The following is a 27,991-nucleotide window of genomic DNA, read 5'->3' on the forward strand; positions in this document are numbered from 1 at the left end:
CCGGCGCCCAGGTCCCAGGACCTTGGCTCTCTCCGCGCTGCACGGGAACAACTGCAGCCACAGGTAGGTAAAGCAGGTTTCTCTTTCGCCTCGGGGGCCGAGGGAGCCTACGCGGAATCTGCGCAAGTCCCAGGGCCAGGCGCAGGGGTGGGGGCGGTTTATGCGGAAGGAGCCCGAGACTTGTGTTTGCTCTGAGGATGGACAATGGGGGGTGAAAGTTGGGAGCAGGGGTCCAAGAGGCATCGGATAGGGACCTCGGAAGTGGAGCGGGAAAGTGGAGCTCCAGCTGGCCCGGCGGTACCCATAGTCTGCCCTGGAACCATTCTGATGACATGTGTCCTGCCTGAACACACCTGGCAGGGCTCTGCTTCCCCTTAGCTGCGCTGCTTTACAGGCAGAGGGCAGCCTGAATCATGGTCAGAAGCTGAGCTCAAGAGTTTCTGCCAGCATAGTGGGAGTATTAAAAGGAACGATTCCTAGAGCCTACTGTCTGTCATTTAACAATAAGTATTAATTGGAAATATGACTGGGGCCCCAAACTATGCTGGGCACTCTAGGATACCAGAGCAAAAATGAAAGGTGGAGGCTGTACAGAGCATAATGGCTGAGACCAGTAGCTCCAGAGCCAGGCTGCCTGAGTTTGAATCCTGCTTCTACTATATTTCACATCTGTAGATTCTGAGCCAGTTTCTTCGTGTATGTTACTTCCTTTGCCTCATCTCTGAAACTGTGTAACTGTTAAGAGAATTACAAAAGTTACAGAGTATTACATGTATTGATGTAATGTTATTAGAGTTACTAGCACTGCAGGAATACTCTGTGACAGTTAGCTTTCAATGTTTTAAATATTTGACAAAGTCCCTCCTTCTCCAAGCTCACTATCGGCTGCCCATGTGGTTTTATTCAGGTCCTGTTATTCCTGAAAGTCTTGACATGGCTCCTTCTCAGTTCCAGGAACAGGCAGTCATTGCTTCTTCCGGTTTAGCAATTTGAGATACATGGATAGTGCAAGACACACTTGCTTAATGAGAATTGTCAGGAGGTTTAGGGTTCCCTTTTCTTTCTTGAACTTTCCTACAGTAGATGTTTCCCTTAATAACACAACAATAGAAGGGCTTTGAACAATGAGCAAATGCAAGGAAATGAAAAATAAAATGAGTGGATTTCTGCAGCTGGATAGAAAAGTGGCATTTAAAATAGCTGGGTTGCTATCCGATTTTTCCAGCACCATTTATTGAATAAGGATTTGTTGGAAACTATCAGGAGAGTAAACAGACAACCTACAGAATGGGAGAAAATATTTACATGCTACACATCTGATAAAGGGTCGATAACTAGAATCTATGTAGAACTCAGGAAAATCAGCAAGAAAAACATCAAACAACCCTATCAAAAAGTGGGCAAAGGACGTAAACAGTAACTTTTCAAAAAAAGACAAGACTAATAGCCAACAAACATATGAAAAAATGCTCAACATGTCTAATCATCAGGAAATGCAAATCAAAACCACAATGAGATATTGCTTATCTCCAGTGAGAATGGCCTTTATCAAAAAGTCCCAAAACAATAAATGTTGGCATGGATGCAGAGTGATAGCAACACTCATACACTGCTGGTGGGCCTGCAACCTAGTACAACCTCTGTGGAAAGTAATATGGAGATACCTCAAAGAGCCACAAGTAAGAACTGCCATTTGATCCCCCAATTCCATTACTGGGCATCTACCCAAAGGAAAAACAGACATTCTATGAAAAAGACATCTGCACTAGAATGTTTATACCAGCACAATTCAATTGCAAAGATGTGGAAACAACCCAAGTGCCCATCAATTCATGAGTGGATTAGTACCATGGAGTTCTACTCAGCCACAAAAAACAATGAATTTTGAAGCCATAACTGGAAATCCCCTGTGTTGTTTCTCCCTCTCTGTGGTGGTAGAGGTTTACAATTATCAAATAGTCCAGAGCATCAACGGGGACTTATGATTTCTGATCAAATGATTTTAATAGAGATGTACTTATATGTACACAATGTACCTATAATATATGATGCCTCTATCGCTTCTCAGCCTTTTGGCTAAGATCAAGTGTAATATATGATGCCTCAATTTCCTCCAAAGCTCTCATTTAACAGAGTTAGGAAAAGTATGTAGTAATTATATTTTGAAATTCTGTTGTAAGTATGTAGTACTTGTATTATATTTTGAAATTCTGTTGTTTTGGGGTAATTATGATTGCAATGGTATAATATATAATATGACATTATTATAGACTTTTTTTCTTTTGGGACAGCATAAATATGATTTTCTCTTTCCCTAAAGTATTTGTAAACTTTTTAAAAACTAAGAATGGTAGAAGCCATTGTTAAAGAGTTATCCTGTTAAATTAATTCACTAATTAATTCAACAAGAACATATGCAGTTATTCCTCAAACTGAGTGACATATGTCTTAGAATATACTCATTAAATTTTAGAGAACCAAAGGATCATTATAACAGCAAACAGAGTAGGATCCACATGGTGGATGACTTTATTCATCTGATATATAGTACTTTATTCTACTTGGCACAGGTACAGGTACAAGAATCACTTAAAATTTTGCATAGAGCTTATGACATACCATTTTCAATGCTTGAGATATTATGTAATTGCTAAAATTCTAAAACCTATAGTAAAGTGAGGACCCGGATTTTATTCTGTAGTAGTTTTGTCATAGGTAATCATCCTTGCTAACTTATGTTTATATGACTTAAAATAGTATAACTAAAGGGGAAGAAAAAGAACAAATATGAATAAATGAGCACTATTATATAATCTGCTTAGTTCCCCTTTCTGGGAATTCTGTGCAAGGAAAGAATGAGCTCTGAGCCCATGAAAAATAAATACTGTGTATATTCACAATTAGTACTCATTTGACAAGGACTTGGAAACTTCTGACACTCCGTGGTTAAGATCCTCCACCTGTTCTTAAAATTATGCAGTGTTAGTTTATGAATTCTCTATCTTCCTAGCAGAAAGATTCTTTTATTTCTGTCTTGCACTGGATTTACCAGCCTAAAACAGCTAAATGCTAAGGAGAAATATTTTTTAAATTATAACAAAAATACTGTCCATCTGAAATCTATAGATTTGCAATCTAGAAATTATGAAATTTTTTCCCAATTCAATGGTATGTAAAAAATAAGAAATAAACATTTGCTCTATTTCTCCTCTTAGATATCTCATTTAGGATTTTTCATTAGATGTTACTTAGTGCCTTTCTGACATTGTAGGCAACTTAAGAATAACTGAAACAATAGTCACTTAAAATTACTGTTAAAATTATTATAGTTAAAGGCCATAGAATTATTTTTAAAACTACGAATGTTAAGGAGTGGTGTGTCCTGTAAGAAATGGGTTAGATAAAAACTTTAGAGATGTGTAGTCCAGCATATTAATTAAGGAATACTACCTATTTCTACTCCAGAATTTATCAGTCTTTTTTATATATCTGTTAAAGTATTCTTAACATGTTTTAAGAAAATGGGTATTCATTTTAATGTATATCCTTTGATGATGGAAACATGAGCTTGACAAAAATAATTTGGCCTTTTGTATGTATAAATTTGGTCTCTTTTTGTAGTTTTTTAGATGATGGAATCTGAAATACAAACATGGCCTTGAAAACTTTTAGTCTACTTCAGTTACACATGTTTATTAACTTATTATTTACCTTATAGATTAATTGCAGAAAAATATAAATTTTAATATTTCTGCCCTTCTGACTCGAACACAGCAGTTGATTTCTGACCAGTTAATGCAAACCAGGGTTCCTATTGTTTGAAGAAAATCCAGGAAATTAAATCAGTAGCACAGACACATTTTTGGATTTATTCCAGGTTCAAGTAAACCCATTTGAATTATTCAACCATTGCTGAACTTCCTGTGTAAATATAATTCAGAGGTGACTATAACTGGAATAGTCTGAAGAGTTTTACCAGATTGTGAAATTTTATGCTTAAAGTTGGCAATTATAAAAAATAATTTTGAAACACAGTGGAAGAAAGTGGTTTCTTCTTGGGAACACTAGATTTTAGCTGAGAGTGTAGAGGGATCAGGTGACTTAGCTAACAGTTAGGATTGTTCAGTAGGAGGAATTGGTGAAGGGCAGCCAACACCGGAATGTGCCTGGGAAGGGGAAGGGCCAATTTGGGGAACAGTGTTTTTGCCTGATGTGTAAATTGTAATTAACAAGCATGAAGCTGGTTGGGATTCATCATAGACAAAGTAGTGACTGGATAGTAGTGGGAACAATTAGGATGGGATCAAAGCACTGGAAGGCAGAGTATTGAGTAGATTGTTTATTGTTATTTATTCTGTAGAAATAACCAAGTACAAAGTTTCACTTGAATTGTCAAAGTGCTACAGTTATGCCAACTCTGGAGAGTGGGTTCTGTGGTAGAAAAAAAGAACATGTCTTGATGCAAAGAACAGAGTGTCAAGCCCTCAGATTTGCTATTCAAGTTGGGCAAAACAGGTCCACAGGACCTGGAATTTGCAGAGATAATTGCAACAGTGTGCCCTGAAATTAACCTTTCTTGCTCTCCTGCTGGACCATTCCGGGAGCCTGGCTGAGAGACTGGGCACTGGACTACATGTTTCCTTTAGGTTGTGTAGGTTGTGAAGGCAATATATATATATATATATATATATATATTTTTTTTTAGTTTGGTTACCATTTGGGTTTGTTTGTTTTGTTTGTTTGTTTGTTTGTTTGCTTTTTTTTTGAGACAGAGTCTCACTTTGTCACCCAGGCTAGAGTATGGTGGCATCAACGTAGCTCACAGCAACTTCCTGGGCTCAAGCGATCCTCCTGCCTCAGCCTCCTGAGTAGCTGGAACTACAGGCACGCACCACCATGCCCCGCTAAGTTTTTCTATTTTTAGTAGAGACGGGGTCTCACTCTTGCTCAGGCTGGTCTCAAACTCCTGACCTCAAGCAACCCTCTCACCTTGGCCTCCCAGAGTGCTAGGATTACAGGTGTGAGCCACCATACCCTGCCCACTTGGGATTTTAAGTTCACAAAGTTCCTTTATGGTTGTGTGCTTCATTGAACCCTCTTCCCAAAGACTTTTAGAAAGTGTTCACCATAATGGACTGATCAAGATCTTCTAAATTCCTATTCAGAAACACAGTAAGAGGAATGGGGTCAAGTCCAAGGGGTTTAAATGACTGAATAAGGCTTAACTAGATGAATGAAGAGCAATATCCTATGAGTGTGCCTGTGTAGTTTTAGAGTATCCTGTTTCAGCAGTCATATTTGACCTGTAAATTTGTAGACAATATGTTAATATCAGATCTTCTTTTTCAGAACTATTTAAATCATGGATAAACAAAGTAAGTAATCTACTTTACGTTTCTCCCTATAATATTAATCTGTTGGTAACTTGTTACTTGTTATCATGTTTTAATTCAATTTCTGAAAATATGTAATTTGCTTTGTGTTATTTATACTCCAGAATCCAATATGTAATTCAGTATTTTGAATGTGGAGAGATGTACACAAATATCCACTATCACTAATTTTTTCATTGAAATAAGAAGACTTCAGGGAAAACTAAGAAATTTTAGGTGTATTGGGAAATAGATTGTATAATGTATAGTATATTCCATTCAGAACAATTTTCTCTTTTTTCTGTGCATTTTCTAAACATAAAGATTATTCAAATCATACTAATTGACAGATAATAAATTTAAGATATCAGTTCATTGTAATAAAATCCTTATCTACAAACTCTGATGTATATTTCATTACATAGGCTTAAATAAATATCAATCACTATGTTCTGGCTTTTTTTGTCTCAAGATAATTGTAAATAAGATGGGTACTTATCAAGCATGTAATGAAAGACTTTATCTTATTAAAATTTTAAGGTTTGGAAGAGAAAAATACAACATAGCAAAAATATGAAAAAGAAAATCCTGATCTTCTGAAATGTTTTTTATTCTTTTTTTTATCTTTTTTGACATAGTCAAAAAATATTTATCTCTCACTATAATGTCAGCCATGTAGGTATATTGGATAATCTTTAAAACTAGTCTCCTTACTTTTCTCATGTGAAGTTTTATGATCATTTTATTTATAAAACTCAAAGCTTTTGAAATGTAAATTTACATAAAATTAAGCTATTTTATTTGCTACAAGCTCTAAGATGCTTCCACTCAATTTAAAAATATTCATTTGGCCATGGTCATAGTTACCTTTTAACTCTTCAGTTTTGTATATGTAGTTGTATGTGTCTATGTATATATGTGCAAAAATAGATAAAATGTGTATACGTATAAGAATAAATGTGTATATAATATGTATGTATACACATATAGAAGTAAAAATAAAATATTTTAAGACAAAGTGATAGTCCTATGATTTTTGTAAGCTATTAAATATTTTAAATTGCATTCACAAATACAGAAATCAACATGTAATTCATATACTCATTGCTCTGCTTGAACTCCTGCCCATTAGCTTACTTTCTTTGTATGAATTCCTCCTGTAATTCCTAAAACCAAGATATTTCTCAGGTACCAAAACTGTTGTCCCGGGAAAAGTCCCTGCAGTATCTGTCCGGGGGAAGAGTCTTCATTTGAGTAGGAGAGTCTTTATTGCTTGAATTTACAGTTTCCACGGACTGCATTCTGCTCAAGTTATTATGAAGCCAGTTGAATGGAGGAGAAGGGGTCATGGGGCACACCCCAGCCTTCCTGATAAAACCACATGATTAATGAGTTGAGTGTGCTTTGAAAGTTCATAATAGAGACACATTCAGAAAATGTGTCAGATTGAAAGTTTAGCCAATATATTCTTCTATGTTGATGTCATGTCTCCATGGTTCAAAAATAAGAGATTTTGAATTTTACAATTAGTAGCCCATAAGTAAACAGAGAAGGAGATAAGTGTAGTGTCTACTAGGCTATAAGTTGTATGAATGCAAAGCCACTGTAGCCCCAGAGCTTAACTCGAGGGTGACACAGGAGATGCTCAGTAAATATTTAGAGACCAGCTGGGGTGAATAAAAATGACTGGAGAGACATGGACAGGAAGAACTAGGAGGCTGAATCACTAGTGCATATACCAAGATTACACAAGCCATATTAACTAGCAGGTAACAAAGTTTAATATGTTAATTTATTGTAATTAAATGTTATGGTTTTCATAGGTCAAAATCCATCATGTTTTGTAAATTTCAAATAGTTAAGCTGATTAGTGTAGTTCCAGAGTAAGCATTAAAAAGATAATAAAATACTGAAGTATATACATTATCTTAAATATTTTAAAAAATTCATATAACAATGTTTAGAGATATCTTTTAAGTCACCCATAATCCTACCACTACTCACATCCAACTAGTTTCATTTATCTCTTTCTTCATAGTCTATATGTGATTTTAAAACTACATTTTTTCTAATACCAACAAAATCAAAGTATGGAACTGAACACTCATCTAGCATATTTGAAAACTGTGAATTCAGCTCCAGTAACTCAGCTATCTCATTTTATCTAAAAGAGAATTTATTTGAAACAGGATTCCACTGCAAATTAGCTCTGATGACAGGCACAGTTTATGTTAAGTGAAGAATTTACTTTACCTATTTCAATACACAAGTGAAAATTATCTAAAGACAATGCATTTGTCTTTCTAATGTATATTTTGTTTAAGGAAACATATATTTACCTCTCCTTGAATTGCAGACGTGCTAATGAATGCTCCTCATCCAAGAACAGATGTGCCGCCACCTGGGTATCCTCCTCAGTATCCACCAGCAGCATTACAAGGTAAAATATTTGATTAAAGAAGAAAAAAATATTTCCCAGGGTGAATGTGTGTGTCTTTATTTAATAGTCCTTTTTCTTAAAATCACATTAATGAAATTTTGGCAGCCTAGCTGTTCTTGATTATTTTTTATTTGACTACCTGTTTTCCATAGAAATAATTTTTATTTATAGAGAATAATAAAGGTGTAAAGGAAAGCACATAAAAACAGTAGTGAGATTATATTTAGTAAAAGCTGTATATAAACCCGAAAATACTGATATAAGTAAAATATTTTATTGATCCTCTATCTGTTCTGAAAATTGTGATCATTTAATCACACTTAAGAAATTTATCCCTGGGTGTTTTTGAGTAATATAGTAGTTGGTATTGTGTTTAGTGAGAGTCACAGAAAAAATGATAAGACTGCTTAAAACTGGAAGCAATAAACATGTAGTTACCTGGGGATAATTCTCATTTTAATTTTGTAACACATATGAAAGCTTTTTTTTAATATGCTGACTAATGCCTTGTGTTTAGGAGGAAAGTAATTGAGTCATATCACTACATACCAGGGAGTACATATTTTCTTTTGAACCAATGCATAAAAAAATTCAGAGATTTTCATTTAGACAAATGCAGTTATCAAAATTACTAGAACTTTACAAATGGCAAAGTCCATGCTGCGTCCAGATTTGCTTTGCAAGTAGGCAAGCTATCTACATCTTCTGAAAGAGCATCCTGGGGATTTCTATTCAAAAGGAATGGGGTTTGGAAAGAAGGATATATAAATATATATATATTTTATTAATTTTTTTTTTTAACAAACCAGTCTGCTGGGAGCTTAGTGTTCTGTTTAATTGTCAAGCCAGAAACCTCCCTGTGGGTCCTGGATCTTATTCAGATGTTTGCAATTAAAAGAATATGCGCCAGATAAGCTCCAAGACTCTAAAGTGGTAGTTCTCAACTGTGACTGCACTTAAGCATCAGCCAGAAGCATTTAAAATTACTAGTGCCAGGGTGCCATCCCAGAGAAACAAAATCTGAACTTCTGGTGGTGGGACTCAACATACTCCAGGTGATTCTAATGTGAAGTCAGGGTTGAATATCTCTGCTCTAAATTCTTATAGGATTGGTGTTTGGAGAACTATTAGCAAGTCTATAAAATTTACCCAAGACACGTAGAGAATGATTTAACCCACTTCTTAACTAATTAAAAGTAGATATATACAGATAATTAAATTTAGATATAATCAGACTTGAAATAGCTTGATTTTATTTCTCAAGTCCAAGGCCACATATCTCACAGGTCTTGAGATGACAATGATACTAACAATAACGATAACTTAAAATTAAAAGTTTATTGTGCTTTTTAGGCATTGTTCTAAATGTGGAATTAATGTTGATTAACTTATTTAATTCTCAGAAAACTCTTATGAGGTAAACAATATTAATTATCCTCATTACATTTATGGGAAAACTGAGGCATAGAGAGTTTGGATCAGGCTTCAAGTTCTGCTTTTTGTACTTATAGTTGTGTGGTTGACTTAAACAAGTTGCAGTACCTTGAAGCCTGAGTTTTCTTATCTATAATTGGGGATAATATTTTCTAATTTAGATTGCTTTGGAAATTAAGTGAGAGTATATGTACAACATTGAGTACAATGCTTGCAAATAATAAGTGACAAGTATTTGCTAACATATTAGTAATAATACTATGTTAAATCAATTGAACTTTATATAAATGAAACTATTATCTAAATTTCAGGTAATTCTATATGCTTAATTCATTGATTTGAGGAACAAGCAACCATATTCTCTCTCTCAGAGAGTCCTGAGAGGATTATGATGTTAATGATGTAACCAATCAGCTCACATCTCCACATCCCCACTGGCTTGCCTGTGGTCTGGTCACTGCACTGAAGCCAGTTATCCTTAAAAATGTAAATCTTTTCATATTACAGTTGGTGTTCAGCCCCTACTTGATAAGCTCCCATTACTTTTAGGAGAAAGGCCAAAACCAGACCCTGGATCACCTTTTTCCTGCTGTCTCTTTAACTGTCTCTTAAGTCTAGCTCACTACTGTCCAGCTAGACTGGCTATTTTTCAGATTTTTAAAGGCCTATGTTTGTTGCTATCACAAGACTTCTTCGTGAAATGTTTTTCTGTGCTTCTGGCCTGCTCAACTCCTGTGCATCCTTCAGGTTTCAGTGGAAAGGTGATCCCTCAGGAATGTGTCCCTACTGCTTCCCTCCCGCTCTCCCCATCTCAGTAGCTTCCTTTGGCATATGTAGTCATAAAGCACTGGTCCCTTACTTCAAAGCACTGTCTCCAATTCTAATTAATCAATTAATCACACTGATGTTGTGGCTCCCTAGAATTAAAGAGGAGTATAAAACCGTCTCTCTTATTAGGTAATTATGGCAGAGATTGCATTTGTTTCCTTTTGTAAATCCCAGTGCTCTGCACTCCTAAAAATATTGTAAGGTATAAATGAGATCATGGAACTCACTCTCTTGCTTAAAATCTCCCAATGCTTGTCAATCACACTGGGAACAAAATCCAACTCATTAGTAAGGGCCTACCTAGATGAACTGCTTCCTATTGCCTTAGTGACAGCCATCCCTAGACTTTCTGTCTCTTATGAAATTCCTGTCTCTTTCACAAACATGCCAGATTCACTCCAAAATCAGGGCTTTTATGTATGCATTTCCTTCCTCCTGGAGCATCTCTCACCAGATCTTCACATAAAGCTTTTGCCTTCTCATCTTTTAAATCTCAATTCAAATTATGTTTATCTAAAGTGTCTGCTGTCTCATACTCTTCCATCTCCCTCATGTATTGTCTCCACCACAACAATATGAAATCTTTTTGTTTTATATTTATTTTTTGCCTTCCAGAAGTTGACTGTACTCTGAGAGGAGGTTGCCTCCTTGAGAGCTGTGTCCCTGATTCTGCAACAGAGCCAGTTACATTATAGGTCATCTATACATATTCATTCAATGTAGAACGAATAAATTGTAAAAGCTATATTTAAAAATATTATTATGAGGTTTAATCTGTTTTATAAGCCTTATTTATTTTATATGAATTTTATTCTAAATGCTCCATTTAAAGGTATTTATAAATTGCCTAAGTATAAAATTTTACATGGCCTTTAATATTAAAATATTGAGGAGCACAGTCCTTCGAAATTATATTCGATTTCTGTGGAATTGCTACTCTGTGGACTATACAAATAAGCCTATGAAGCCTCGTTGTAATTACATATTCACAGAGATTATAAAGCATATACTTATTAAATTTTTGCCCCTACTCTGCCTCTTATAACTTTTGCCTTTCTTGTTTCTCCAATTATATTTTCCAGAGTAAAGGGTGCTAAATTGAGAAATTTAAATTTCTAAACTAAAAATCATAATGAAATTTTTTTAGTAGAGAGTGACTTGGGAAAGGAATACACTATAGATTAAAACTCCAGACAAACTGTTAACCCAAATATCTAAAACATACTAGAAAAAATGACATGCTTTTTTCTCTGTATCAGGGTTTCTCAACATGATAATATTGTGATCTGAACAATTCTTTGTTTTCAGGGGGATGTTCTGGACATTTTAGGATGTTGGGTGGCATCCCTGACTTCTATCTAACGGATGCCAGTGTCATCTTCCCCTCCAGCTGTGACGCATTAAACATCCCCAGACCTTGTCCAATATCCCTTGGGGATGGAAGGGGCAAAACTCACTTACTTCTATATATAGGATATGCCATTTATTATAATTCCAGAATTATCACTTTTCCCAGCTGCTTTGGCCCTAAAAATGCTGGCTCAAAGCCTTTATGTTGGGCCTTCTCCCTCATGCCGTCTCTCTTTTACATAAAGGCACACCAGAATCTTTACATACATGTTTTTAGATTATGGCTGGTTTATTATCACTTTCCCAGGTATTAAAGCATATTTTCCAGCGAAGTTTTCAATAGTTTAAGGCTGTGGGCCAACTCTATTCACAGCCTACTACCCTCAAACTAGAAGTGGATAGGAAACTACAGATATTTCATTGAAAAAAATCTCTGAAGATAAAAGCACACATTAAGCTTCACAGATACAGAATTTCTGAGGTGAGGAGTCAGTTTGTAGATAGCTGGGATAATTCTAAAAGGGTTGATGATTTTTTTCTGTGCACTGACAAATTATTTTACCTGTTGCTATTTCAGGACCCCCAGGCCATACTGGATACCCTAAGCCCCAGGCTGGCTACCCAGTCCCACCAGCTGACTACTCAGTTCCACCAGCTGGCTACCCAGTCCCACCGCCTGGCTATTCACATGGTGGCCCAGCTGGCTTTGCTGTTCAGAATCAGCCTGTATATAATCAGCCAGGTGGACCTGCAGGGGTACCATGGATGCCAGCACCACCACCTCCATTAAACTGTCCACCCGGATTGGAATATTTAAGTCAGGTAATTTAAAATACTCAAATTCTCATACAAAACAAAACTGTGCTTCCAATTTACTTAACCAAATTAACAAATGAATAATTCAACAAAGTCTGAAATGGTAAGACTAAATTGCCTGCTAACAGATTACTCTGATTCTTCTACATCAGGTTCTTTTTTAAAGCAAAATACCAATGTCTTAGGAAATTGTGTTTTCTGTAATCTTGATCTCTGATAATAGCCAATAGCAAATATTTAGTAAGCACTATTCTCCAGTATTTGTCCGAAGCCTAATACATATATTAACCCATGTAATCCCTATCGAAAATGTATGATATATAGGTGCTATAATTATCTCCATTTTTCAAAAGAGGAAACTGAGGTCCAGAGAAGTTACATAACTTGTTTAGGGTCAAAAACCTAAGAAAGTAGAGCTGGCTTTTAATCCTGGAACTTCGCTTCTGAACCTCATGCTCTTTAATCTCAACACTGCAAAATTACCCTGCAATTTGAAAGAAACTTTAAATAAAGTTTATTGTTGAGTTTCAATAAGTGACATCAAACAAGGAGTTAGTATTTTGTGTGTCCTGTGGCTCACCTTTTTATTGTAACTAATAAAACTACATTTTTATTATGCTGCTTTTATTCTTCAGAAGACTCAATTTTATAAATGTCATCCATAGGGGAATAAAAAGTTCCAGATTTTGCTGTACTACGTAATAGTTAATCTGAGCAATATGATGATTAACATTTATTTGGTGTTAGAAATCTGGTAGGTAAAATAGAAATATGAATCTCTGTGTGTCCTATAAATATACAAAGATTCTTGTGATATCCAGCCGGTTTACAGTCAATCAATTCTCTCCCTTGCACTATCTGTACTAACTTAATTTCCCATAATACACTCAAAAAATCTCATATTATAGGAACTTTTGGTCATTATTATATTCTCCAAGAAACACATAAAAATAGATATTTTAAAAATCAGGATTTCATCAAATACATAAGGGGAATTTATCACCTATTACAAATGATGATATCAAATACACTTAAAAAAATTTGAAACTTGTTAAAAATCTTTAAATGAATAAAAATTATGATACTTCTTAAGCCTCTTCTAGAAAGAACATTGTTTTCTAATTTCTTTATTGTTGCTTTTGATATATAATAATTGTACATACTTATGTTGTACAATATGGTATTTTAGTACATACAGCTATGTGTGATGATCAAATCAGTATAATTAGCATATCCACCACCTCAAACATTTATCATTTCTTAGTGCTGGAAACATTCAAAATTCTGTCTTTTTGTGTTTTGAGAATGTACAACAAATTCTTGTCAACTGTAGTCACCCTACAGTGCAATAGAACACTAAAATGTATTTTTTTTATCTAGCTATAATTTTGTTTCCTCTCACTATCTCCCCTCATCCCTACCCTTGCCAGTCTCTAGTAACCACTATTGTAATCTCTACTTCTATGAGATGACCTTTTTTAACTTCCACGTATGAGTGAGAACGTGCAGTATTTTTTCTTTCTGTGCCTGGCTAATTTCACTTAACATAATGTCCTTCAGGCTTATTCATGTTGCTGCCAATGGCAGGATTTCATTCCATTTTATGGCTGAATAATATTCCATTGTGTGTATAAAGAGTGAATTTTTAAGCATTTTTCTGTTGATGAACATTTAGGTTTATTCTATATCTTGGCTATTGTGAATACTGCTACAATAAACATGGGAGGGTAGGTATCTCTTTGACGTTACTGATTTCCTTTCCTTCGAGTATATATCCAGTAGTGGGATTGCTGGATCATATGGTAGTTCTACTTTTAGTTTTGTGAGGAATCTCTGTCCTGTCTGTCCTCCATAATCGCTGTACTAATTTACATTCCTACCGACAGTGTCTAAGAGTCCCCTTTCTTCACATCTTTGTCAGTGTTTGTTATTTTCTGTCTTTTTGATAAAAGTCATTCTAACTGGGCTTAGATGTTACCTCATTGTGGTTTTAATTTGCATGTCCCTGATGACTAGTGATGTTGAGCATTTTTTTCATATATTTGTTACCCATTTGTGTCAGTTTTCTAATTTTTATAGGTATTTCAGCATAAGCCAATTTTATTTGACCTAAACTTTCACACATTAATAGTGAACACTTTCAATAAATGTTTTTATCAATTAAAAATATTAACTTTAGATTTACACTAAAAAGTAATATAAACTATTAAATAATTGATAATCAATTACTTGTACTTTTTAAACTATAAATATATGCATATTAACTTGGTTGGCTTAAAAACCTTAATTTTCTTTTTTCTGTAATAGATAAATCAGGTACTGATTCATCAGCAAATTGAACTTTTGGAAGGTATGTATTCATTGTATTCACTATGTTTCTAGAAAGAGAAGAGGTTTGTGAAGAGAAAAGCATGTCAACCTCCACAAATACAACACTAAATCATGTGGGACAGTTAAACCTGGTTATTTACAAACATCTCTCTTCACAGTAATGCAATTATGAACATTGTCAGCAATCCACTTCTAAAAATTAGTAGTCAAATGCCAAAATACTATTATGCTGGGCATCTGTCCTCATGATACAGACACTAACTTAGAAGGAAAACGTAACTTACTTTTGCTTCTCTCTCTCTTTATACATCACTTTAAGTGATTCTATCATTTGACTTTACTTTTACCACCTCAGCTATTTTCTTCCCAATTGCAGTTACCTTGAGAATAGCACAAAACCAAATTCCAAAGGAAAGGATCTTTTTGAACTTGAATTTGGGGATGTTTTGGATAATTATTTCTCATGCCTATAGTTTCTCTTGGGAGTTTAGATGAACTCTATAAAACCTTTGTTACTGTTATGGTCTGAGACGCAAGAAATGACCACCTAAAGACCGAATTGAGCCAAATTAGGAGTCTTTATTAGCTGGCCAGTGACTACTCCTGTGCTGCAGAGAGTACAGACATAGACAGCAGCCCTGAGCCTTCGAAGCAGAAAGCTTTTATCGTGGGTGAAAAATCACTGGGGCAGAGCAAGCATGATTGCAGGGGCAAAAAGCAGCATTACATCACTCTCATGTCCTGGTGCAACTGGATCTGGGCAGTTTAGGGCTTGGTCATGCAGAACATGGTATTGCATTCCCACACTTTGGGCACTGTCTTTAGCAAGCAGTTTTATAGAAGCAAAATAGCAGGCTAATGATTTTTCAGCACGAAACTCACACTGTGACATTACAGAAATAACTTTGACAGTGGTAAAATTTCAGCCTTTAACATTATATGGATAAATTTAACATTATATGGATAAAAGTTATAAGTCAGTAGTCTTGAAGCTTTTGGCCCTTAACAGTTACATGGGCTGTAGATTGATTACCAGCCAAGATGCAGGGGCACTGGAGTATTGGGGGATGCTGACCAGAAGGCCTGCAGGCTTGGCTTCCTAGAAAAGCACTGCTGCTCCTGCTGAATGAGCCTGACGTTTCTCTGGGCCCAGTGCTCCTAGGTGCAAGAGTAAACTTGGGGAGCCACTACCACTAGATGCTTCAGGACAGCTGCCAGGGGAATGAGACCCTGGGTGGATTTATGAACCTTAGTGTCTGTCTTCTACACATAAAGGATTTAGTGAAAACTCTATTTATTGGTTTTTAGAATATGTCTGTTAAATCCATCTTCATCTATCTCCAGAGTTTCTTTCCACTGGTAGAAACTAGAACATGAATTGTACAAGCAAAGTAATAGATTTGGCTAAAATATACAATTGTCACCTCTTACATTTAAATTACTTAAAATGTACATTATTTGATATCTGTAGTGTTCTTGATTTTGTTTAGTTTCTTTAAACAAAATTATCTCTGGAAGAGAGTTCTTTGTTGTTTGATAATTTGTATTCTGGAATTTTTTAATGTTTATTTTGTGGTGTATATTATTAAGGTTATGTAATTCAAACAGACAGGTGCTATACATTACACAGTTCACCATTTAACCTTTTTTTAGATTTATAATCTATATAAATATTTGTAAAATACATGTCTTAATCATAAAATATAAAATAAGTTCCCAATTTACTAGTCTTTAATTCTGCAGTTTTTTAAAAAAGATGTCTCTAATTTTCTTGCCTTCTTTTTCTCCCAAATTGAAAGTCTATATTGTTTTCTCATATTACAAGTAATATAAAGACGATGAAGAGTATTCAGTTTTTTAGCATCTGAGCATATAACAAGCATTTATATTTTCCCTCAATTCAAAACATAATAGACAATAAAGATGTAAACAGAAGTCTTGTGTGCTTTCATTTTTAAGTAACTAGAAGGAAACGTGAGGATCATGTAAACCCATGTTGGTTTACAAATAAACAGCCTGGAGATTTTTGAGACTAAGTTTCTCAAAATGAAACAACTAGTTACATAATATATGTTATCTCAAAATCAGTTTACTTTTTTCTCACCAAACATTTCTTATAAATGCAGTCCAGGGCCTTCTAAGTCCCACCAAAGACCTTAAGGGAGCTCATGGTGATAGTCTTGTGAAGGACATCTCTATCTGACTAAAATTCCTTCCACGCAGACATTTTAGAGTGATTTCACCTCCATGTATTTCTTTTAATCACTCATTATTTGTTCAGGCTTCTGACCTCTATGACCCAACTTGCTGAGGGCTATGGACAAGTGGGACCATTCGTTTCTCCTCTCTGGCTCTAAACAGGGAGAGGCTTTCAATGTGCGGCTCCACATGGGAAACCTTCAGTAAGATATCATATGGCTGTCAGCACTTCTCATCCCTCTGTTCCCTCCATGAAGAGATTAGCCTGTCTAAGGTGCTAAGTTCACTTAGGCTGCCCAGAGCCTAGTTATTCAATGAGTTGAAGCCCTGGTTGTCAAGCACTTTCCCCCTCTAATACCCATCTGCTACTTCTGAAAAGCTACTGCTGAACTAAACAAGGGTGCCCTGGGTCCAATGAGACATTCACCTTTCATTTTCATTCACTCCCTTTTTACATTTGTGCATTGAGAGTAGCCTTCTTATGGCCTTCCTTCAAACATGGTACAAAAATTAAAACAAAGCTATGGCTTATGAAACAAAATCTCAAGCCAGTTGATTTAATATATTTCATAGAGCATAAACAGCAATCATCATGTATTTCCCTCAATAATACATGAACATTATACTGGGTAAGTGGACATTTTGTCCATACAACTAGCGTCAATGTGTCCAGCAGAAATTCTCCCTTTTGACAGGAGTTTATGAAAGTAGGAAGGTAGGACTTGTTTTCTTTTCCCTGTGTCATGTCAGCCCTCTTTATTTCTCTATACATTAGCAGCCTCTCCTCCTCCTTTTCCTTTGCCTTTTTTCTCTGCTTCGATCATCTCTAAACACCTTTTCTTGAAGTATCATCTAAAACTGGTATACTAGATATTATACCTAGGATAGATTCAATATTTTTAACATAAAGATGACTATGATTTTCTCTTTTATATTTTTAGTCTTAACAGGTTTTGAAACTAATAACAAATATGAAATTAAGAACAGCCTTGGACAGAGGGTTTACTTTGCAGTGGAAGATAATGATTTCTGTACCAGAAATTGCTGTGGGCCATCCAGACCATTTACATTGAGGATTATTGATAATATGGGTAAAGAAGTCATAACTCTGACGAGACCGCTAAGATGTTCCAGCTGTTGTTTCCCCTGCTGCCTTCAGGAGGTCTGTGAGCAATTACCAGGGCAGTTTGTAAAGGATTTGCACCCTTTCATTGAACTTTTTATCAAACCTAGATATCACAATGATTATTACGTTTACATATATTCTTTTGCCTTTATAGTTAGAAATCCAAGCCCCTCCTGGTGTACCAGTAGGTTATGTTATTCAGAACTGGCACCCATGTCTGCCAAAGTTTACAATTCAAAATGAGAAAAGAGAGGATGTACTAAAAATTGCTGGTCCATGTGTTGTGTGCAGCTGTTGTGCAGATATTGATTTTGAGGTAAGAGATTTCATAATGTTTATGTGATTTGTTTTCCTAATAAGAAGAATAAAATTTTACAGGATGTTACAAATACATTAACTAAGTATTGTGTACTAATATCTCAATAAAGAGATAATGTTCTCATATATTTAACTTTGGTCAGAGTGGTGGTTACTACTCTCATTAAAGGTCAATGTTAATTATAATAAATGGAAAAAAAGAGAAGTAGAGCTCTGCAGTCAAATAGAAATAAGCAAAACATCTAATATTTACACATGGTGGTTTCTGTACGATGACACTGCACATTATCCATTTTAAATAGATCGTTAACTTTGTTATCTAAGTTTGATTGTCAAAACATATGGATCCTTCCTTTAATCTGAAATACAGGCTGCCATTGCTTGAGACCATGTTCAGAAATTCTGACATCATTGAGTTCCTACATAAAGATCAATTAAGCAAAGACAGTTTTGAGAAAGTTAGTATAATATGTACTACCCAATTGTGCTTATCATATGTAGCCTCTTCTTTATCCCTGTATTAAATTAGGTTGTTGGAAACCATAATATATCTGTATATTTACTACATAGTAGGATTTCATTACAGCCATTCTCCAACAGATGGCCTAGCCTTAAAACCTGAGTTTTTTGCTTGCAAATGTTTAACAATTGGGAGATTTTATGAATGAATCTTGATTTCTTGTTTTTCTTGGAAAATCAGAAAATTGAGTAAACTACCTTTCCACAGAAGGGGCAGAAATCTGCTAAAGTTGAGTAGGGCTGCCCCTTTACAATATGACAAGTGAACTGTACCACTATCTCCACTACTTCGTTAGGTTTTCCACTCTACAGTGTCATTCACTTATATTATCTGCCTGCCTTCTTTAATCATATGGTTTTCAAATCTTCTGTTGGACTCTGGCTATACAAAGATGAATCCTTCATCTTGTTAACTTCATAGTCTAGTTACAGAGATAGGCAGTTCTAAAAAAAACACACATGATGTAGAAACTTTTAAAAAGCTCTTGTAAAGATATTTGTATAGTGTATGTGTGTGTAATATGCATGTATACAGATTTTATATAGAGGTATGAATAACAATAGTTCTCCACATAGTGGATGACATACCTATCATAGATCCAGACGAGTGAAAAGGTAATTGCTCCTTCAAGGAACAATATTAACAGAAGTTTAGCTGACATATATTTTATTTTTAGGAAATAAATATGTGAAAACACTGGAAAAGCATTGTGAAATTCTTACATTTGATGCTAAGAAATTAAATTTCATCCAACAACCTTTCCTGATGGATGCCTTAAAGCATCCATTACATATAATAATTAACTTTTCTTCTGTTCATCTAGAATGATCATATCTGATACTGTCTTGGAGAGAATTGATAAACAGTCACTTGAGTCATTTCCTTTAGGGTTGATGACAGAAAGTTTGGCAACTTAAAGCAGAAATTATCAGCATGAGGAACCACTGAGGAACATGGACTTCATCAGGGTGTCATTGAAGTTAAAAAGAGATTAAAAAAAAAAAAAAAAAAAAAAAAACCTCGATCCACAGCAGAGGCAGAAGTCATTCTAAAGAAAGCAATAATTCAAGAGACATCTCATAGGTGTATTGTGGGGCACTGATTCATGGATTGATGTCAATTGAGGATGAAAGAAAACTTGGAGGATTCTGATGTCTTATTATTCTGATGTCAGGTGTTCAAGCAGGTGAATGAATAATGATACCATTGGCCAAGTTAAGAATCTTAGTGGAGAAACACTTTATTTGTGGAAAGCTCATGATTTGTAATTGGGTCATGGTGGATTTTAGTTATGTAGGGGAAAACGATGGAGAGTTTTCAGCATATGGATAGTAGTTAAAGCTGTAAGAATATTATCACAGTGGTGAATAAGAGTGAGCCAAGTAGATCTTCTATCCAATATAGATGGTAAGGGTGTCTGTCTCCTTCCAGGCCTCTTGATAGGGGAAAAAATATGGCCACATGAAACTGATATCCCAAGTCAGTCCTATCTATGAGTTTGAAGTCTGAATTCATGCCACTAATGTGGTTAAGGAATCTTAAAACATAGAAATTGATTGAGTGGTGATATAGATAGAAGAATCAATGCAAAAGCATACTATAAAGAGATTGATCACCAAGGCTACTCTCTATTTCTACCCCAAAATCCTATCTTCACATGAAAGGATTGAAAAATTACATACAGTTTGAATATCCTTTTTCCAGATATCTTGGGGCCAGAAATGCTTTGAAATTCAGATTTTTTTTTCAGATTTTGGAATATTTGCATCGTGCTTAGTGGTTGAGCATACCTAATCTGAAAATCTGAAATCTGAAATGCTCAAGTGAGCATTTTCTTTCAGCATCAGGTTGGTGTTCAAAAAGTTTTGGATTCTGGAGCAATTAAGATTTCAGATTTTCAGATTAAGGTTGCTCAACCTATAACAATTTAGGAACTAATCTTCAAGAATACAAGTCAACAGATAAAACAAACTGCATGTAATAGAACAATCTTCAACTAATCGTAAAAGATATAACTACATAAATATTAAACATACAAAAGAAGAACAAAACAGGCCATAAGAAAAAATGAGACTATAAATAAAGGACGGGAAGACTTAGAAACAAGCCAAATAGTATCTCTGAAAATGAGAGATGGTCATTGATAAAACCTTGTTGGAAAGGTTGAACTGCAAATTAGATACAAGTGAAGGGAGAATTAGTAAACTGGATGGTATATATAAGGAAACCACATATAAGAAAAAAGAAATATAAATTTGAAGGGAAAAATAAAATCAAAGGGCAATGGAAGCTAGAATAAACTACTCTTGCATATATCAAAGGGAATTATATATATAAAAAAAGAAGACACAATGTGTTGAAATAATATTCAAAGAGAGAAACTGCTAAAAATTTGCAAACTTGATGTCATAGATACTCCGATTAAGAAAGTGAAAGTAGTTCTGGATTACAAAAAAAAGCAATGACACCCAGGTACAACTTAGTTTAACTATGAACTTCAAACTAATAAAGAAAATTTAAAAGCAACAGAGGAGGGAGGAGGTTATTTTTACTTTAATATTTCCTGACTATTAGAGAGTGAGAACATTTTGCTCTAAGTTTACTGGTATTTGCTCTTTTTCTGCATTCGTTTGTCTTTTTATTTTTTGTTGTTGACTTTTTTCTTGTCAATTTATTAAATAATTTGTGTATTGGAGACATTGACTTCGTGTCTGTCCTCTGATATGCAAATATTTCCTCAAATCTACCTTTTGTTTTTAGACTTCATATTATACACACACACACACATGTTATATAAAAATATTTATTTTTATGTAATCAACTATAGCCCACTGATTATTTTTTGCTGACTCCTGACCTAGATTTTTATTAGTATTTGACATATAACTTTCTAAAAAGCAGAATATCATAATGGTCAAGAGTACAGAAACTGGAACCAAATTGCCTGGGTTTGAAACCCATCCCCACCCCACAACATCTTAGCTGTGTGACCTTGGAAAATTTAATTTCTCTTTGCTTTAGTTTTTTCTCATGAAAATTTGGTATAATAATAGTACATATCTTGTAAGTTTGTTATGAAGATTAAATTACTTAATAATTGTAAAGTCTTTATATGTCTTGCATTTACTAAATGTTTTATAAATGCATCATTAGTAAATAAAGAAAATATCTTATCAGCAACCACTGATACAATCAAATGTTACACTTTGTTATATTCCTTTAATATATATCTAGGTTCTATGTGCCATTATTATACATAATTTTTTGCATTTATATTTACATTGTGAGATGAGTCTATGGTTTTTTTAAGAATACTTTTACCAATTATTGATATTAAATTTATGGATTTAAAAGCTTGACATTTATATAACACCAACTTATTACATCCAAAGGTTGAAATTTTATTATAGGGATTTTCTGTTTTTAAAATGTTATCTAGAATTTGCTAAAAAGTATCTAGCCCTAATGACTAGATAATTGGTTGAAAATCATTATTTACACTTCTTATTCTTGTCACAAAAAAACCCCTACATTTTCTACTTGTTGCATAAATTTTGGTGAATTTTTAACTTTCTTGCTGTAGTCATCAAAAAGGGAAAAATGGTAATATCTTTATCAGTGTAGTGTTGGGTTTATGGTGGCTGGTAAGTTGTCAGCTGCACTTTTCATTTTTAAAAATATTTCACAACTAAAAAGCAAAATGTAAGGTTTTCATTACTAGATTCAAGTACTTAGATGACAGCTATAAGCAGATAAAGTACTAACATGGATGAGAAAGGATTTGTATTAGTTTGTTTTGCCACAGTAGTGTTGCATAACACATATAACCCTTGAAACTGAATGACTTAAAACAAACATTTATGTTCATGCTTAAGGCATCTGCATGTCAGCTGTGTTTCATTGGATATACTTAGCTTCTGACTTAGGCTGCAGGTTGGCCTCAGGTCTGCTCCAAGTTTATTTGCTCTAGGGGTGTAGCAGCAGCAGCTACCTGGATTATGCCTTTCTGGTGGCTTATCACTGGAGAGCAAGAGCCAGCCCAAAGCTCTTAGCCATATTTAAGAACACTACTCATAACACATCTACTGACACCCGTTAGTCAAACAAGTTACATGACCAAGCCTAATTATCAATAAGCAGAAAGTACACTATAATATATATGCCTACAGTTGGGAGAGGGAATGAAATGAACATTTGATAGACAGTAATCCACGCTATCAGTTTCATATTAGACATTTGTTTCAGGTTTTTTAAGAACCCATCTACTTTCACCCAAATAAAATGAGTCAAATGTTTTTAGTTTCTCCACATTTATTTAGCTGGTATTAACCTAAGGCAAGTGCTTCAAAGGGTGTTGCTAGCACATGTGGTACCTTGTGCACATTTGAAAAGAACACTCCTCCTCCTTGGTTAACACAACCCTACCCGTGTACATAGCTTAAGGAATGTTGGCTATGCTTAGCTCCCACATGCCCAGTTAAGGATTTTAGTCTGAGCACAATCTGTTCAAATCCATATGATGGCCTTGGACTTTCCTCAGGCGGAATTGTGAAATTAGAAAATATTTACTTTGGAGCTTTTTTTGTAATGCACTCTTATTGTTCACACCTTAAGATGTGAACAATGGTTTTTTTCATTGTATTAAATAACTACGGGAGCTTATTTGTATCTAATGAGGATTATATGTCATAGTTAACATAGAGTACATAATTTTAATACAATATTTATTTCATTTTACTCTAACATTGAAAGTACTTTTGCTATATGTTTTCTAGAAATGTTTGACTTTTTTTTTGTAATTTAGGTTAAATCTCTTGATGAACAAATTGTGGTTGGCAAGATTTCTAAGCAGTGGTCTGGGCTTTTGAGAGAGGCATTTACAGATGCTGATAACTTTGGGATCCAGTTCCCTTTAGACCTTGATGTTAAAATGAAAGCTGTGATGATTGGTGCCTGTTTCCTCATTGTAAGTCTGTTTTTATATAAAAATCTTGATTATAGAAGGTTTCTCTACTATCATTCTGAAATGATTCAAAATGACCTTCTTAAATATATAGGTTTTAAACAAGGGTTCCCATTTAGATCTAGCTCTTAAATTTCATTTGATTCTAACATTCTGGACTCACACGTGACTAGTTTTTGTCTAAATAGTCATTTTCACATGGCAAGAGAAAGACTTCATGTACGAAGGAGAGGTCCTAGTCTTGAGGTTTTTATTAAAAAAAAAAAAATTGGTGCTCTGGGGAAGAAGTTCAATCTGGGCTTATGTGGGAAAAAACTCAATGAAACAGGGAAACTTTGTCCTGGCTCATTATTAAATTAAATTATCTAATATAGGAGTATAAACTGCAATAAGAATATGCAATCAATTAAGCCTTGAGCTTTATCAATTTACAGGAAATGCATGGGATAAATTAATGATTATGAGCTTAGAATCACCCAGGGAGTTATAAAAAACCCTAAGCACCAGGCCATACCCCAATTCAACTAAATCAGAAGCTCAGAATCAGGAGTTTGTATAGTGCCCCAGGTGGTTGCAAAATGCAGCCAAAGTTGAGAATTATGGGGACAGAGCAGTGGTTTTCAACCTTAGCTGTGCAATAAAAACATGCAAACTCTCCATGTCCAGATTGTATCTAAATATATTAAATCCCAAATCTCTGAAGGTGGGACCAAGCCTTCAGTCTGTTTAGAGCTCCCAAGTAAGAAAGAGAGAGAATTAAGAGGTATTAACTTAATACATTTTGTTGATCATGTTTGGATACCAATTCAAATGAACCAAATGTGGCATTCAGGGAAATTTAAACATTGACTGGCTATTTGATGATATGAAAGAATTTTAAAGTTTTTTTAGATGTGATGACAATAGTGTTATTGTATCAAAACAAAATAGAGTCCATATTTTTAGAGGCACATTCTAAAATATTTCAGTATAAAATGGTATGAAATCAGAGATTTAGCTTTAAATAATGGCAGTGAGGGCAGAGGGATCTAGAGGATGGAGTAATAGATGAACTAAGACTGGCCATATTGACAATTTTTATTTTTTTTCTTTCTTTATTTTTATTTCAGGATATTATGAGGGTACAAACATATTAATAATTTTTGAAGCTGGGTAGGTGGTTGCTGGGATTTTTTTTATGCTGTTATATCTAATTTTGGATATGCTTAATATTTTCTTATACTAAAGTTTAAATATAATCAGAGTTGTATGTAAAACTTGTGTTCCCAATGGGTTCATTTCACATAAAAAGTAAACGTTAACGTTAACTTTGAGGGAACTGTTTAACCAAAGGCAGGGGATGTGAAAGGTATGGTGTGTTTTGGGGAAAGAGAGCAATCGGGAGTGTTTGGAATGATGGAAAATGGGGCTGTAAATTGTGGAGGGATTCTTAGGAAATGGCCGTGGACTTCTAAAGAAGCTTTAAAGATTAGACAGCTTTTCGTGGACATTGGTTAAGTGATTGAAAAATTTTTAGTTAATTGGTTGGTCTTAAACTAGGTATTATAAAATAATTATAAATCTAAATTTTAGGAGGATAAATCCTGGTGTCTATGTGGGCAATGGGTGGAAGAGAGGTAAAATTGCAATAGTGCAATGCAAAGGATTGGTAATAAGGGTTAAATTATTTCTGTTGAAGGGGTAAAGGAAAATAATGGAAATATGAGGAATAAATTTCATAGGATTTGACTGAAGCCATAGAGGAGAGGGTCTATTTAGAAACTGATAAAATGAAAGCTGGGGAACATAGTGGACAAGTTTGAAAGAGAAATGATGAACCCAGCCAAAAAGTTCTAAGTCTAATGCTTTCTACTCTTAAGATCGCTGTCATTCTCCTGAAAAAATCTAAAGCTGAATGTGAAACTCTTAGTCACTAGAAAAGTTAAATTATTAGAGAAGGACCACAAAAAGTTGAGGAAGAAACATTGAAATAGAAAGATTCCAAGAGGGATGAGAAAAAGTGACATTTAGAGAAATTACCAGAGGGTTAATTAAACACATACAGGTATCAATAAATGAATACAATTATAAAATTTAATTACTGTTCAAATAGAAAGCTAACGCGAGGATTTATATAACTGTAGGCTTTTCCCATATTTACTTATTACAATTTATTTTCTTGGTTAACAGATATATTACTGTGTTTCGTTAGATCCCTTAGCAGTTCTGCACCTGGGAATTGATCTATGTTTTGTTGCTGAAAACTCATTTCTGTATTTTTGTTTTTATCTAGGACTTCATGTTTTTTGAAAAAACTGGAAACCGAGAACAAAGATCAGTACTGTGGTAGTAGATTGGTGAAAGTCTCCTCAGAAATTTGCAGTCTATATATTAGTTGGGACTATCTAAAAGGAAAAAGTGTGTTTCTCCTCCCTTTTTTTTTTAATTACTGATACCTGTCTGAATTAAGCTGTGATGCCTTTACCTCTAGTTGTATGATTTTTCTTTTACAATTATAGAGTTTATTTTCTGTATCACTGATTTATAAATGTAATATTCATTGAGAATTTGGGAGAAAAGACATAGGAGTTTTTACATTTATAAATGAAACTTCCTATTGAAAACTGCTTTGAATTATAATCTCTGATTTATTTTCTATTTTCATAGCAAAATTAAAGCCTTTTTAGAATAATCTTAAAAAAAATTATATTTTACTCTATTAAATCTAGTTACACTTTATTTCAGACATACCAACTAGTGTTATTTTGCAAATATGATATATTCAAAAAAATTAAAAAATAAGTTTTTTATCATTATGTTCAGATAATACTCAATATACATCTTATCCAGGATAATTAAAATGTTCATTTTTTTTGATCTTCAGAAAATCACACTATGTTTAACTTCTCCTATAAGCTAACCTATTACTATAAATATTTTCATATTGACAGGACAATAAATTACTCATTTTTAAATGACTTTCAGGAAAGAAAAAAAGACATGATTTTCTTTCAGAGAAAGACATATTTTAAAGACTCACTGGCTCTAAAACTTTGGTATTTTAATGAATTTTGATGTTATTATTTATACATGGAATGTTTAACTCCTATATTGTATCATTTCGAAAACAAGGTAATTGAGATTACTCAGGTATTAATTAAATAGAACATATATATTTCTTCACAGAGTATAAATCTAAATAATAGTCTATTAGATTATTTATACCAATAAACAAATATTTTAAATAAAATCTTGTTGATATGTTTTTTGCATATGTGATTTTTGTTTTTAAACAAAATGTACTTAATCAGTTCAGGTGGTATTCTAAACAGTCATTCAGCTAAATAAGGGCACTTTTAATTGTCCTTTACATTCAAATCTCCTTTAAAATGAAAAAAGGCATATGATACCTTTAGTAAAACCTGTAGCAAGATTGCAAATTAGGATTCTACCTGTCTTAAAGGAATTTTGTAATCTGTTTTGTAGGGAATATTAAATTGAGAGAGGAGATTATCAAACACAATTTGCCTCATGCAAAGGAAAAGTGTGCTTAGGAAATAAGGGCACCCCCTTTCATCTCCAACAGAATGCCTCCAACAGCCGCTCTCCTCATAAGTGTTAGTGACAGCCAACACGGTAGCTCCAAATGGCAAATGAGGAGGACGCTGGTATGGCAGGTCAGCTACAGGAATAAAGCAAAGTCTAGATGACCTCCCAACAGCCAAAATAATTCACCAGATGCCAAATTCTACTGCTGAGGTGTACCATGGCACCTTCTCTAGCATTTGCTTAGTACAGACAGACAGCATGCCAGTAAAGTGGGGGTACTTGCATAGCTGCATCCCAGTGGCATTAGCTGCACTAGTTAGAGAAGCGAAGACCTTTCCAAGCTTGCTATCAGGTGCCAAAACCAACCCTAAATGAGGCTTAGAGGTACTGACATTATCTCTGTGACAGCTACATCTTACTTTCATTTCAGGCAGTGAAATGGCCAGAAAATCACTCTCTGGGCTCCTGGATAGTTAGCTGTTCTCTGTAGGTTAACTGAGTTTGGACTCAAAAAGAGCTACTGTAATTTTAGGGTAGTTAGAAAGAACTCAATAGAGAACATCTGCCATCATTTAAGGGAAGAATGTTTTAAAATTCTTCCAGGCACAATTAATTGCTCCTGGTGCTGTGAAGTGCCAGAAGAGTGCGCAGAAGGTCCCTCTATGTCCTGCCTCACTCCTGCCCCTGTCCCGGCCCACCATATACTAGCTGCTGACTCTCCTAGGAGAATGTTCCTGCACCTGACCCTGTCTCTTTCAAGCTCTGT

At 34.5% G+C, this 27,991-nt stretch overlaps 1 protein-coding gene across 2 annotated transcripts; it reads left to right on the forward strand.

Annotated features, from left to right (window-relative positions):
* LOC138386607 (phospholipid scramblase 1-like) lies at positions 1 to 26,129 on the forward strand. Of its 2 annotated transcripts, XM_069473126.1 has the most exons (9): positions 1 to 63; positions 5,350 to 5,375; positions 7,729 to 7,812; positions 12,002 to 12,246; positions 14,548 to 14,590; positions 17,712 to 17,932; positions 18,051 to 18,212; positions 23,539 to 23,700; positions 25,970 to 26,129. In XM_069473126.1, exons 2-9 carry the CDS (start codon positions 5,363 to 5,365, stop codon positions 26,024 to 26,026), a joined length of 987 nt encoding a protein of 328 aa, XP_069329227.1. In that variant the 5' UTR covers positions 1 to 63; positions 5,350 to 5,362; the 3' UTR covers positions 26,027 to 26,129. The 2 variants fall into 2 exon arrangements, with proteins under 2 accessions (XP_069329227.1, XP_069329229.1); XM_069473128.1 differs by lacking the exons at positions 1 to 63; positions 5,350 to 5,375; positions 12,002 to 12,246 and having other exon boundaries at positions 7,707 to 7,812.
* Positions 26,130 to 27,991: the final 1,862 nt, after the last annotated feature.

The sequence above is a fragment of the Eulemur rufifrons genome, chromosome 7 (genome assembly GCF_041146395.1).
Source record: "Eulemur rufifrons isolate Redbay chromosome 7, OSU_ERuf_1, whole genome shotgun sequence".
NCBI classification, from domain to species: Eukaryota; Metazoa; Chordata; class Mammalia; order Primates; family Lemuridae; genus Eulemur; species Eulemur rufifrons.